The following is a 13,714-nucleotide window of genomic DNA, read 5'->3' on the forward strand; positions in this document are numbered from 1 at the left end:
CCATGGATGCATGGTGCAACATACAAAAATGATTCACTTTCTTCTCCATTGCATTATCCATCCTTTTTTCTACCCCATTTCAAACCACCACATCTCTGATCAGTCTATCATCGTCCTTCAACGACCATAGGATATTGTTGTCTGAATCCACTATTGGTAGCCACTGTGAAATATACACTAATGCCTTAGACACCAACCAACCTTCAACCATGCTACCTTCTAATTGAGCTCATTGTCAAACAAATCCTTTCAGGGTCTTCATGAAGCACTCCAGGAAAAACATCCATCACATATAGACAGGTTCCGCAATCTCCACTTCATCTACAAGATGCACAAGGAGGTGGGTTTGTATCGTGAGCATTGTCTTGATCTCCTTTTGTGAGACCCATTGCACTAAATTTGACACCTTGTAAATCACCCTACGTATCTTTGGAGTAAGGCACCCTGCGATCGCGATCGGTAGTACAAACTACCACAAATGAAGAAGCATTATGAACACTGACTAGACTCCAAATGGAAAAATACGCAGGCCACTTACATCCATTCGTAATACTAACCTAATACATCTTATGCCAATCATGAGATTTTAGCCCTGATAGTTGGTTGTCTTTCAAAAAAGTGGATTTGAGAGAACGCATCATATCTGTTGGAGTGCAAATAGACCTGATAATTTGCTTCACAATGCGCTCTTCTTTAGTGGACAAAACCCAAGGAGCACAAGGTAGTTGGAAGCGACCATCACCACTCGACTGTGGCCAAAGCACCTTCATCTTACCTACCTCTTTCAAATCCATTTGTGCCCCTGCAGTGTCTCTCTTTCCTGTGATGTGGTCCCATAGTAAGCTACCCACATTTTTGAAAATATGCATGGGATTCAACAAGTGATTGATCTGTAAGTGGGTCCAATACGTGAACTCCTAGAAAAACAAGAACCATCACATTCCATTTTGATGCGACTCAGTGTGGACCATTTTCAACTTGTACCAGCTTTGGGCATTCATTCGTACTGGAGGTTGTCCAAGAAAACCTTCCCTAAGTTCATGACCCTCTAGTAAGAAAGAGGTGTGTCCTTGATATACCATCTTCTTCATGGTTCTCGTGACCTTCAGGAGTCTAGTTGTGGCCCACACAATGAACATGCATGATAACTTGAGATAACCAGACCTGTCCCAACATCCCTATTTAGTGAACACAAACTTGAACAATCTATCATAGATATGACCAACAAGAATGGAAGCCTACTTACCTGAGCACTTCCCAAATCCCGAAAAGTCATGCATGGTCCACATGAGAATGGCTCGTATATTGGAAGATCATCGGACCATTACGCTTGCTTATATCTTCCACGATGACCCCCTCCTCCCACAAAATCTTAAACTCATTGACTAGTGGACGGAGATAGACATCCATATTCTTGACTTTGTACTGGCCATGAACGAGCAAGCTAAGGATCAGATGTCCTTTCTTCATAGAAAGCCATGGCAGGATGTTGTAGTTAACAAGGACTATAGGCCACACACTATAAAAAGTTGAACAAAGACCAAATGGGTTCACGCTATCCATAGCAAGACCGAGTCGAAGATTCCTTGGCTCTTGTGCAAAGCTTGGAAAGGTAAGAGTTAATGTGGCTCCATGCCCGTAAATCCACTGATATTCGTTGGACTCCATCTATGGATCTATTCTACACATGCCACATTATCAAGCTTGCCATGCCCAACGTATGAAACATGTTATGTATATGGGGAGATAATTGGAAAGTGTCTAAGAACTTTCTAAGGGATGGTTTGCCCTTGCAATTCCTATCAATACCTATGAGCACCACGCTTTTGACATATCTCCATAGTCTTATACTCTTCTCAAAACAGCACGCAATCGTTGACACATTCATGGATGGTGTTGTAATCCATACCAAGCTTTCATAAAACATGTCGCGCATCATGAGGAGACTCACACATAGTATTTCCAAGTGGTAATATATGATACTTTAGCAACCCGAAAAGAAATTATAAAAAACCTTGAAAAAGTTAATTTTTTAAAATAATGGTGCCACGAAAAGAAATCAACAAAGCATACATAGAATGTATATAAACGACTCGGTCACACTCGCATCACTCCACCCGTATTTTGCTTGTACACTGAGGAGTACAAGCAGCATCTTTATGTGAGATACTTAGCACCCATCATATAATGGTATGGATGCTTTCTCTCTTAGCGGATCAGATGTCTCGACATCCATGGGCATCAATGTATTGATCATTGTCTCCATCCCAGGCTCCAAGATTATAGGAAAGTCTAAAAGGCTTCATGTCTCCTCTGATATTGACAGTATATAGAGTGGGTCGTGCCTTCCAAGTGGTGGATTGGCTCAAGCACTCCATCCATCGCACACTCACGAACTCTTCTAACTGGCCGCAATAAGAGCATTCCTCCTTGGGATGAGGTCATCTCCCTATATAAATTTTACAACCACGTCTAATGTTTTTGTATATGATATTCAATTAGTTTGTGAATATAAGGCATGATTGATACACATTTTTATTACAGTTTGCTCAAATTCTAAGGTCGCATGATCAATAATCTTTGATTGAAACTCACTGAAGTGGCGTACATGTTCTATAGACAAGCGAGGCTTTCGTCTAATTACCAACTTACATTGAGAGCAAGGACAGGGAACACACTAATTAAGATACACCTCATGATCTTGACCATCATTGTTTTTCATTTTGTCTATGTTACGACAAACAATTGGTTTTTGTTCTCATTCTCTTTTTCTTTCTTAATTTGTTTGAGAAGGGATTTCCTCTCTTGTAACTCAACAAAATTAATGTCAACTAAAGTCTTGGTTTTCTCCCCCTTTCTTTGCACCTTTCTTTGCACTTTTCGTTTTATGTTCTCTTCCCCTTCTCTTTCTTTATCTCTCCTCTTTCTTTGTTGCCCCTCTCTTTGTTTCTCTCCACCTCCTTGTGTTTTCTCATCTCCCTCCCTCTCTCTCTCTCTCTTTTTATCTCTCTTTGTTATCTTTCATTTTTATTCTCATTCTCTCTTCCTTTTCCTTTTTTCTTCTCCCTCTCTAATTTCCTCTCTTTCTCCCTCAATGCATCTCATTCTCAATAAAAACAAACAAAAAAATAAAGAAAGAACAAGAACAAACCAAGAGGAGGATGGATTGTTTGTCTCCTCTTCGCGACAAACCCTCTCTTTGTTGAGAATAACAAATGATGTATGCCCATAGAGGCTGAATGTGTGCCCAAAAGAGGCTTTCCCATAAGTGGCTTTGTATGAGAGATATGGCAATGATGTATGCTCTAGAAAGAGATATCTGAAATCCCATAAGCACATAGAGGAAAAGTGATAGTATCCAAAAAGCTATAAAGGCATGTACTTGACACACATTTCAAGGGAATGGTACTTTCACTTTGAGTCACTCAAGATTGTGTTTATGAGTCCAAGTTAATCTATCTTGGAACCTAATTCACTTGAGTTACAATCTCTTCTATCTATCATGTATCGTGTGTTTGATTTGCATCCACCATAGCTAACTAGCTCTAGATCTGTATTTCTCAACATGGTATCAGAGCCATGGCTGAGTTAGGTAGCTATCAATGTGATTTCTTCTTCCTTCCAAGCTCCATAATTTGTCCCTCTTTCATTCTCCTCCTTGTCATCCAAACAGCCATAATTGCATATGAGGTGAAGAAGCTCAAGGAAGGAGGTGTGCTATCATTTAAGGGTTTATTGTGGTTCATAGCTCAAAGCTTTGATTATATTCAGCAATTGTGTGAGGCTGAACCATATCCTGATAAGAAAGAGGGGTTGAGCTGCTTGGTTCTAATCATTGCATGTTTGCAAAGATAAGTTGAGGCTCTGCTTCAGTCTTGATGGACAGAGAGAAAGAGAAGAAGAGAGTCTTACATCTTTGTTCTTCACAGCCTGTTGCCACGAATAGGAAAGAAGCCATACTTTCCTACATTTGGACAAAAATAGAGAGTGAAGAAGAGATTGGTTGATTTCAAGATCTGTTGAAAAGGGGAAGAGTACAACCAAATCAGGTTGAGCTAAATCTGTGAATCGACTAGCTAATCAGGAAGAATGTAACGTGTCCACTAACATCCTCTAGAACACGTCTTAGCAGTCCATCGGAAAGGTTGTCTAGAAGACTCCACCCGGCACTCCCATGGAATGTTGCGGGTTTTGTAATCTAGGACTTTCCGCGTCTGCCCCGTAACGGAAGTGTCATGGGCGCTTTCCACTTAGGATCGAATGGAATTGTTTGGTTGTTTGCTAACAGTGACTAGCGTCAGACCTGATCGAACTACTTTACGCAGAACGCCCGGTCTGAAGCGAATTCATGCTGCACTTGGTTCAAGGAGAATGGGAAATGAGAGGGATGCAAGGCTCGACCTCTCTGCCAAAGGCATAGTCCCATTCCGTTCCCCTAAAACAGCCTGAATCGGGCAATCGGTACTTCCAAGTCATTGTTTTCCTTGCTTGTTTTGGTGATGACGATCATCCTTCTGTTCGTCGAAGACCTTGAGAAAAGTTTCCGGCTAACCGGGACCACCCATCCATAGGACGGACCCATGGTCCATCCTCCGCACTTTCCTCGGCTTGTTTTAGTTATGTAATTATCTACCACATTAGTTTGACATATACAAACAGCTTCCTTGATTAGCCCTGTTAAGCACTGGTTCCTTCACGTAATCTTATCACAGGACATAAAGAAAACAATGTCAAACAACTCCTTTATTATCATTATATCCTTTTATCTTTGAAATACAAGGAGTTTCCCGCCCGTAGGTGCTTTCATAATCCGCCCGAAGGCTATCCAGTAATCCTTCCTGTGATTACTATCCCAAGTTTCCGCCCGTAGACTAGTATGCGGGCCTCGAGATCCAATCCCGAGTCACGTTAGTCTCTTGTGCAGGACCCGGAAGGTGAGGGATTTACAGCCAGAGCCCCCCCTGGCACCCAAGCGTCCTCCTGCTCCAAGTAGAACTCAACGGAGAGACCTCTCACGGCGGGTTCAGTCCACGTTCCCGGCGCGGTTCACAACCCCCTTGGTTAGGGTCAGGCAGGCAGTCGGGGATAACTGAAGCTGCCTCTCAGGCACCAACCTGAAGCTTTAGATATATTTTCATCCTTTAGTTCATTGAGCAAACAATGCAAACAGTCCTTTCTAAACTGTTACAAGCACAATCAATTTCAATGGTCGTTTAGCTGGCAAACTGTTAAGGATTGACTCCTTATCTCCGAATGCAACCCGCATTCGATCCGGAATCAATTGCAACTTAGCAAGATTCCTATCATTCTTGGGTTAGGGTCATACCCTTCCAATACATTAGGTTTATTGTGGCAGGATCCAGTGACCATGTCGCTTTAGTTTATTGTCGGTCATTTGCTTCAAGGCAAATACTTAACTTTCCTAATTAATCAAGCCTATACTTTGTAGTCTATGCTCTCGAAACTTATGCATTGGCGAATCATACAATCTTTCCTTGGTGCACGATAATTTGGTTACTAACTTTTCCTAGGACCTCCTACTAGATCTTACATCAATAGTCGTACCTACAACCTTGTTGTTTATCCTTTTTCATCCTATGCTTTTACACCTAATTACTGCTCTTAATGATTGACCTTTTTCTCATGACGACTACGCAATTTCTAACATTCTCCTAGCCACGAAGTCGTTGGTGAAACACAAGCGAAACTAGTGTTATTCTATTCCATCTTATAACTATTTTGCAAGTCATACGTTCACTTTAGTACCCTATTAATTCTTTCCGAATGAAACCTTATGGCGCTTAACCTTTTCCTATGAAATCATTACGAGAGGTATGTTACCTAATGTGCAGTATACGCTTAATCTACCATATCTAGGATGACAAATAATGCACATATAAATTCCGTTTCCTTGCTTAGGATTAGATTCCTTACCTTGATAAGGTACCAACTACATGCATCTAACCCTCTAATCGTTCAATCTTTCATAATGTTCAAAAGATGCATTTCTTTCAATTTCCATATGCAAATTAAACGTAAAAGTGCAATTTCTTTTCTAAGCTCGCCTAATCATTTCCTTATGCGGAATTAACACGGAAGAACCTGGACTTGTGGAGTCGGGGTGATGTCCACTTGCACATTTGGAGTCGAGCCTCCCGCGGTCGCCTCTTGGGATCTTTTTGGAGCCATTGCACACGTAGGTTAGGTTTCTGAACTCGCTTTCGTCGCCTACGGATTGTTCTGCTTTGACACGCAACCTTCCGGCCTTTGCTTTCCTCGTAGGCGGAAGATCCTTTTACGGTAGGTCGCTTGCGGAGAAGGGCCTTAAAGGACTTCGCGGGACCCTTTTCGTCGGTCTAGTGGGATCCTTATAGACCCTCTTCAATTCCCGAAAAAAAGGTGTTGATGGTCCTTCTTCGAAATTGTGGTGGGAAAGTGCCTTTGGAAATGGGTGGAAAAGGGTGGAAAAGGGGTCGTGGGAAGGGGGTTTAGTGAGGCCCCCTATGGAAGCTTCTAAGGAAGCTTCCAAAGAAGCTTCTGAGAGCACGTGGGGGCGATCAGTGTGGCGGACGGAATGGTGGCAGCTGCAAGAGACCGGCGGCCAGGGTGACAGCAGAGACGGACTGGGCGGAGCTGGTGGCAACACGGCGGCCTGGCGGCGGAGCTTCCTCCCTCTCTCACAGAACCTCCCCTTCTCTCCTCTTCCTTAAGCACACCCCCTTGATGGGGGTGTTTTTATAGCCTTGGGGGTGGGGAAGGGGGTCTCCACCCACGTGGGGAACTCCCCCATGCAAACCCCCACTTTGCCATCCTCCCCCCACACACTCCCTTTCCTCCAGCCATGCATCGGCTGGGGGAAGGGATAAACATAAAAAAAATTGCATTTATTTAATTAAATTGCCCCTCCCAAGAGGGTGTTTCCGTGTGGTTTGCGGTTTTGAACACCCGGTTCGATTTACCATTCGCAGAGGACCCTATTTCCCGCGTGCGGCTCACACATTACGCGGCCAATAATTTAAATGCGAGAGATACCCTTTGCACAGGGTTTGCACGGCGTACGCAAGGTTAATATTTACGGTACGATCACGCGGAAATATTACAAAGAAGGAGATTGTGGAAGATTAAAACCCCAAATTGCATTGCTTGCTGATTGAGTGTGCACTGGACCGGATAGCTGGAGGAAACACATTTAAGTCTTGTTTTTTGAATAGCTAAAGCTGCTCATAAAAGAGGTAAAGAAGATTGAGCAAAGAGAGCTCTACTTGGATCGAGGCTGGGAGTGCTGCTGCAGATCAACAATCGTCGTGCAAGCTATCAAGGTCTATGCCTACGAACGGTATTATCACAGCTTCGCGAGGGGCGAGCCTCATAGAATACTCTTGGCTTTGGCAAGGAAATGGAGCTCTCAGTCTAGGAAAAACAAATGCGTAGAATAGAGCTCTGTAATGGCTCTGGAATTTTGATCGCGTGTGAGAAAATAAGCAAGTGGGTTTGCTAGGAAAGGTGCAGTTTGGAAGCATTTCATTGCTTCTGCAAACGCTCTCGTTTTCACTAAAACAGAGAACTAGACTCTATCAACAAGAGAGGATTTGTCAGCTTCTCATATATCACTAAGAGAGAAATACCCTATTTTATCACTTTGTCAAGCTGCAAGAGGAGAAGACAGAATAGCGCCATCTCTGCTGGAGTAGTATATAGATTCTGATTACTACGAGCCTGTGTTGAAAGCTGAGAAAGAACTCGCAGATGCTGCAAAAGCCTCCCAGTCAATATCGTCCACTGATTCATCACAAGCCACTGGTTCACTAAAATCATAGAGCAAAGAAGGCATTGCAGAGGACCAAGTCCATCTCGAACATATTCGCCGCCTGCAGGTCGATATTCTCTCCATTCCATTTTTTTTCTATTTTTTCCTTAACTCTAAGGGTTTAGGTTGGAAAAAAAACCTAACTCAATCTCTCCTTTCACACTCAAGCTTCTTTTAATGTATGTTCACACTATTGCTCTCAAAAGTGGTCCAAGCAGCCCTATTCACACTATCCTTTGCCTCAAACTGATTTATGTAATCATCTTAAGAAGATGTGTGATTTTGAAAGAAGATCCACCGTCAATGTAATATCAAGCCATATAGCCATTAAGCCAAAGGTCCAAACTCCATGTATCCAAGGCCATGATGTGCTATCAAGCCATGTATCCCAACAAGCCCAAGAGCTATTCAAAGAGATATGTATCCATATTAAATGCCTAAAACACTACAATGCACATGATAAGCCAAAAACCTATCCTATGTATTTCAAGACCTAGGTAATGGATCACCAAGTCATGTATGTCAAAAAGAATCTACCATGTCAAAGCAATGTACCAAATTATATCTATCACATTGAGCAGAAAGATTGTGTTAAGAAAAATGGAGAAAACACACATACCACGCATCAACAAAAGGGATAAAGAGCACAACAAAGGAAAAGAGCCTGAAGACAAAAAATAGACAAAGAAGATCAAAGGTTGCCAATGAAGCAACAAAACAAAAAAGGATGAAGAAAATATTTTCCGCTGCTGCAAACCAACAAAATGTTTCTTTGCAAAAAATTCCCATAGAGGATCTAGAATTCCCTGAGTGGATCTGTTTCCCAGAGTGGATTTAAAACCCTTATCAAGAATGTAAAGTTTCAAGCCTTAACTTGACTAGGCTGCCAAAGAGCTAGTCTCCTGGTCCATGTCTACATGTAGGGGGGGCAAAAGCCAGCAAGGGTAGAGACTCATCATTTGAGGGGGGGTGTTGAGAATAGCAAATGATGTATGCCCATAGAGGCTGAATGTGCTTGCCCATAAGTGGCTTTGTATGAGAGATATGATAATGATGTATGCTCTAGGAAGAGATGTCTGAAATCCCATAAGCATAGAGAGGAAAAGTGGTACTATCCAAAAAGCTATAAAGACATGTACTTGACACTCATTTCAAGGGAATGGTACTTTCACTTTGAGTCACTCAAGATTGTGTTTATGAGTCCAAGTTAATCTATCTTGGAACCTAATTCACTTGAGTTACAATCTCTTCTATCTATCATGTATTGTGTGTTTGATTTGCATCCACCATAGCTAAATGTATGCCCATAGAGGCTGAATGTGTGCCCATAAGTGGCTTTGTATGAGAGATATGACAATGATGTATGCTCTAGGAAGAGATGTCTAAAATCCCATAAGCACAGAGAGGAAAAGTGGTACTATCCAAAAAGCTATAAAGGCATGTACTTGACACTCATTTCAAGGGAATGGTACTTTCACTTTGAGTCACTCAAGATTGTGTTTATGAGTCCAAGTTAATCTATCTTGGAACCTAATTCACTTGAGTTACAATATCTTCTATCTATCATGTATTGTGTGTTTGATTTGCGTCCACCATAGCTAACTAGCTCTAGATTCGTATTTCTCAACATTCTTTGTTTCTCTCTATCTCCTCGTGTTTTCTCACTCATTCTCCTCTCTCTCCCTCTCTCTCTCTCTCTTTCTTTGTTATCTTTCATGTTTATTCTCTCTCTCATTGTCTCTTCCTTTTCCTTTCTTCTTCTCCCTATCTCATTTCCTCTCTTTCTCCCTCAACGTACCTCATTCTCAAGAAAAACAAATAAAAAAGAAGAAGAAAGAACAAGAACAAACCAAGAGGAGGATGGATTGTTCATCTCCTCTTTGTGACAAACCCTCTCTTTCTTTCTCTCCACCCCCTCGTGTTTTCTCATTCATTCTCCTCTCTCCCTCCCTCCCTCTCTCTGTTTCTCTGTTTCTTTGTTATCTTTCATGTTTATTCTCTCATTCTCTCTTCCTTTTCCTTTGTTATTCTCCCTCTCTCATTTTCTCTCTTTCTCTCTCAATGCACCTTATTTTCAACAAAAACAAACAAAACAAAAGAAGAAAGAGCAAGAATAAACTAAGAGAAGGCAATGTACTCATTGCAAAGGCCCAAGGATGGATTCTTCGTCTACTCTTTGCAACGGCCCTCTTTTTCCTTCGTGCACTTCCTCCTCTTCTTTGTGAATGGCGACGGCGGCGGCGGTGGTGGTGGTGGTGAGAAGCTCTCATTCTCTCTTTTTCTCTTCCTAACCCTCCCCCTCCCAAAGGCACTTTGTGGCAAAATGCCACGCTAGGGTCTCGTCCATTTTTTTTTCTCTGAGTACCATCGCTATTTTGTCGCAAATGGGACGCAAATAGCGACACCGCTAATATTCGTTGCAATCGCCCGTCGCTATGCCCCTAAAATTAAATAGAGCCATAATAGAGATGTTGTTGTAGACCTGAGAGAATAAATAGATGAGATATGATCATGAAAGAGCTTGAGACTATCAAGGATAAATGGTAAAGAAGCAAGAGAATGGGGAATGAATAGTTTCTTTGCAAGCTAGCCTAGGACTTCTCTTTAGAGTAAACTAGCAAGGCTATACCCTCCAATACCAAGAAGTAAAGACTTATTGATATCATATATGTTTTGTAATAAAATATTTTTGTAATTGTAAGGTTTAGAAACATCTCGCATACATTGCATTGATTGGATGCAATAAATTAATGTGGTTAATAGTTTCATTCTCTAATTTTAACTTTGCATATTACAATATAATATTATCACTTTGTATTTATGTATCAAAAGTTATATGTTTGAATATATTGTGGAGTACAACTTAACTCACCAATTGTGCACATTGCATATCATTTTTAGATATTATTATTTTGCATTTATATGTTAAAAAATGTATTCCTTAAAGTATAATTTATAATTATGTTTTAGAATTTTGCATTCATAAGTTAAAAAGTGCATTCTATCAAATTTTCTAGATTACAAGTTTATTTATCAATTGTATACTTTGTACATTGCAAATAATATTACGCTTTTGTATTAGCTCGATTTTCTTTATTATAGCAACAAGATAAGGTCTCTTTATGAAAACATTTAATAATTGCAAGTATATAAAAGAAGCTAAAACATGAAAAAGTAAAACTTGTCTTCCACTTTATGTCTACTTGAAGAGGAGAGGTGTCAAAGTTCATCCCATCATAAATAGGTATATAAAGAATAAATGTATCAAAACAACATGATAATTATTATTCTTATTTCAAAAATTATCTTAATAAATTGATAATAAGGACCATAGATAAGTTATATTTTTTCCTTTGCTCCTATTATCCTTCTCATACTTAGTAATTATTACGTTCTTTATTATATATTTATCTTACAAATACTTTATTTGAATCCTTACAATAAAAACTTTGTTTTTTAATATTAAAATTATACTAAGTGTGAATTAGTCCACTTCATTCCATTTGACTAATTAATAGCATTACCATAGCTTAGTACGCATTGGGCCCTAACCTACAATGGACTTGGGCCTTGGTTATGATGAATCCAAAGCCCTTCTCAAAGGACTTTACCCTCCAGAGAAAGATGTGAAAATTTTAACCTTTCAAAGAGGAGTTACATTTCAAAAAAGTTCAAAGGTACCCTTATTAAATTAGTCTAGAAAAAGTCCCTTGAGATTTGGCCCTTCATAAGGTAATGCAAAGTTACCCTTGAAAACGAATAGCTGAATGGACTCACAGCTATGTTCTGAGAAGGTAGTGGTTGTAACTTGTGCTGCTCTAGTTTTTTACAGTTGATCTCCGTTAATAAAGGAGACATTATAAGATAGTGCCTCAAAGTTATCCGCTTATATTAAGGAGACATTCCAGTTCATCTCCTTACATAAAGGAGACATTATAAGATAGTACCTACGCAGCTGTGCTCGCGCTCGCGCTCTCTCTCTCTCTCTCTCTCTCTCTCTCTCTCTCTCTGTGTGTCGCGCGCGCGCGCGCTCGGAGCGTGTAAGTGTCGATGGGTGCGAACCTAGGCAGTGACGATATTGGCAGCTGCAGCTGCCAACTGCCTGAGGATGATGCTGAAGATCTGTCCGGTTCTAATGCATGGTCCAAAGCCCTGGAATTCCTTCATCTCAACGCTGTCTCCTTTAGCTTGCTGGCTGCCGTCAAGCTGAAAGTCTTCGACGTCCTTGCCAAGCATCACCCTCATCAGCAGCTCTCCGCATCCCAAATCCTCTCTCATATTTCGCCCAACGCCTCCTCCTTCTACTCTTCATCTTCTCTCGATCGTCTCCTGCGATTCCTTGCCTCCCACTCCCTCCTCAACTCTTCTCTCTCCGTTGCCGACCCGGTGACGACCTTATATGGCCTCACTCCGACCTCCAAATACTTCGTACAAGATCATCGGCATACATCCTTCGCCCCCCTCTTACTTGCAACCCATCACCGAGCCATCATGGACTCTGGGCTGAAGACCTCCGAGGCTATCCTCGATGGTGTACCTCCCTTCTCTGAAGCCCATGCCACCGATTTCTTCACATATGCCCCCGGTCACCCCGAACTCCACGAGCTCTTCAACTCTGCTATGGTCAACCACTCCAAGCTACTCATGCGGTCCGTGCTTCGAGTATACGGTGGTTTCGAAGCTCTTACTAGCATTGTGGATGTTGGTGGTGGGTTTGGAGCTTGCGTAAATTCAATTGTAGAAAAGTATCCTCACATCAAAGGCATCAACTTTGATCAACCACATGTTATACGGGCTGCACCTTCGTATCAAGGTCTAGCACGATACTATCCAAAAGCAACACCTACTTGACATGCTTACTACAAATTTGTTCATACAAGAGGATGGGGATAGACCATGATACAATACATGAAGATGGCAATTTATGATCATATTGACTCGGCACATTTTACAATTTTGATGTAAACGTAAATCTAACTAAATGTAGTTCTCTTGCAGTGAGTGTGAAACATGTGGAAGGAGACATGTTTGACACCATTCCACAAGCAGAGGCTATTTTCATGAAGGTATGTTATCATATTCTAGCTTTGTGAGAAAGGTTTGGAAACTTTTCATGAGTCAAAAATAATCCCCTAAACATGTCGTGGGCACTTGTAGTGGATTCTACATGATTGGTCAAATGAGGACTGTATCAAGATCTTAAGAAACTGCTACCTTGCACTTCCAACAAATGGGAGAGTCATAGTACTAGATACCATTTTGCCAAACAAACTTGGCACAGATGTTAACAGTCGTCTTAGCTATGGATGGGACCAATTGATGTTTTTATTCACTCAAGGAGGTCGAGAGCGTACTGAAAGAGAGCTAAGAGAGCTTGCTCAGATTGCAGGATTCTTTAAGTTCCAAGTGGTTTGCAAAGTAAATGAATTTAGTGTGGTTGAGATGTACAAACCTTAGAACATTGTTATATTCCATTCGTAAGGCTACACGTTTCTCCTAATGAGACTCCTTAAGAATTCCTCATACATCTCCAAAATTTAGCAAGTGCTCCATGAAAACTTTAATTTTAGTATCAAAACTACAAAAAATCTCAAATGTATCCTTTTAATTATTCACGTGCTTTTATAAAAATGGGGTTTTCCCCTTAAATTAGGCATATTCTTGTGTGATCTTCCAGTGTGATTATTATAGTCAAGAAGTTCTATTATACAACTCTTGTATGAATTTGCAACTATAATCTATTCATTTTTGTCATTTTTATTAGATTAAAAAATTATGAGTTATTGAGATGAATGTTGTTACATTTGAATTCATTCATCATGCTTTTTGTTTAAGGTGCATGGGTATGTGAATATTGTTAAGATTTTGAACAAAACTATATAGTGCCTTGGTAATCTTGAAAATTTT

General features: G+C 40.8%; 1 protein-coding gene across 1 annotated transcript; it reads left to right on the plus strand.

Annotated features, from left to right (window-relative positions):
* The first annotated feature begins 11,763 nt into the window (after window positions 1-11,763).
* Window positions 11,764-13,507, plus strand: LOC148039526 (desmethyl-yatein O-methyltransferase-like). The gene is made up of 3 exons (XM_087691662.1): window positions 11,764-12,620; window positions 12,806-12,873; window positions 12,965-13,507. The coding sequence occupies exons 1-3, from the start codon at window positions 11,858-11,860 to the stop codon at window positions 13,262-13,264; spliced, it is 1,131 nt and encodes a 376-aa protein (XP_087547788.1). The 5' UTR covers window positions 11,764-11,857; the 3' UTR covers window positions 13,265-13,507.
* The last annotated feature ends 207 nt before the right edge of the window (window positions 13,508-13,714 follow it).

Source organism: Lygodium microphyllum, chromosome 2 (genome assembly GCF_053477565.2).
Source record: "Lygodium microphyllum isolate KBCC chromosome 2, Lygodium_microphyllum_v1.1.10, whole genome shotgun sequence".
In the NCBI taxonomy this organism is placed as follows: domain Eukaryota; kingdom Viridiplantae; phylum Streptophyta; class Polypodiopsida; order Schizaeales; family Lygodiaceae; genus Lygodium; species Lygodium microphyllum.

Coding starts and splice junctions, on each gene's coding strand:
- LOC148039526 (XM_087691662.1), top strand. CDS start 11,858: ATGGGTGCGAACCTAGGCAGTGACGATATTGGCAGCTGCAGCTGCCAA. Junction 12,621..12,805: donor GGCTGCACCTTCGTATCAAG/GTCTAGCACGAT, acceptor GTTCTCTTGCAG/TGAGTGTGAAACATGTGGAA. Junction 12,874..12,964: donor CAGAGGCTATTTTCATGAAG/GTATGTTATCAT, acceptor GGGCACTTGTAG/TGGATTCTACATGATTGGTC.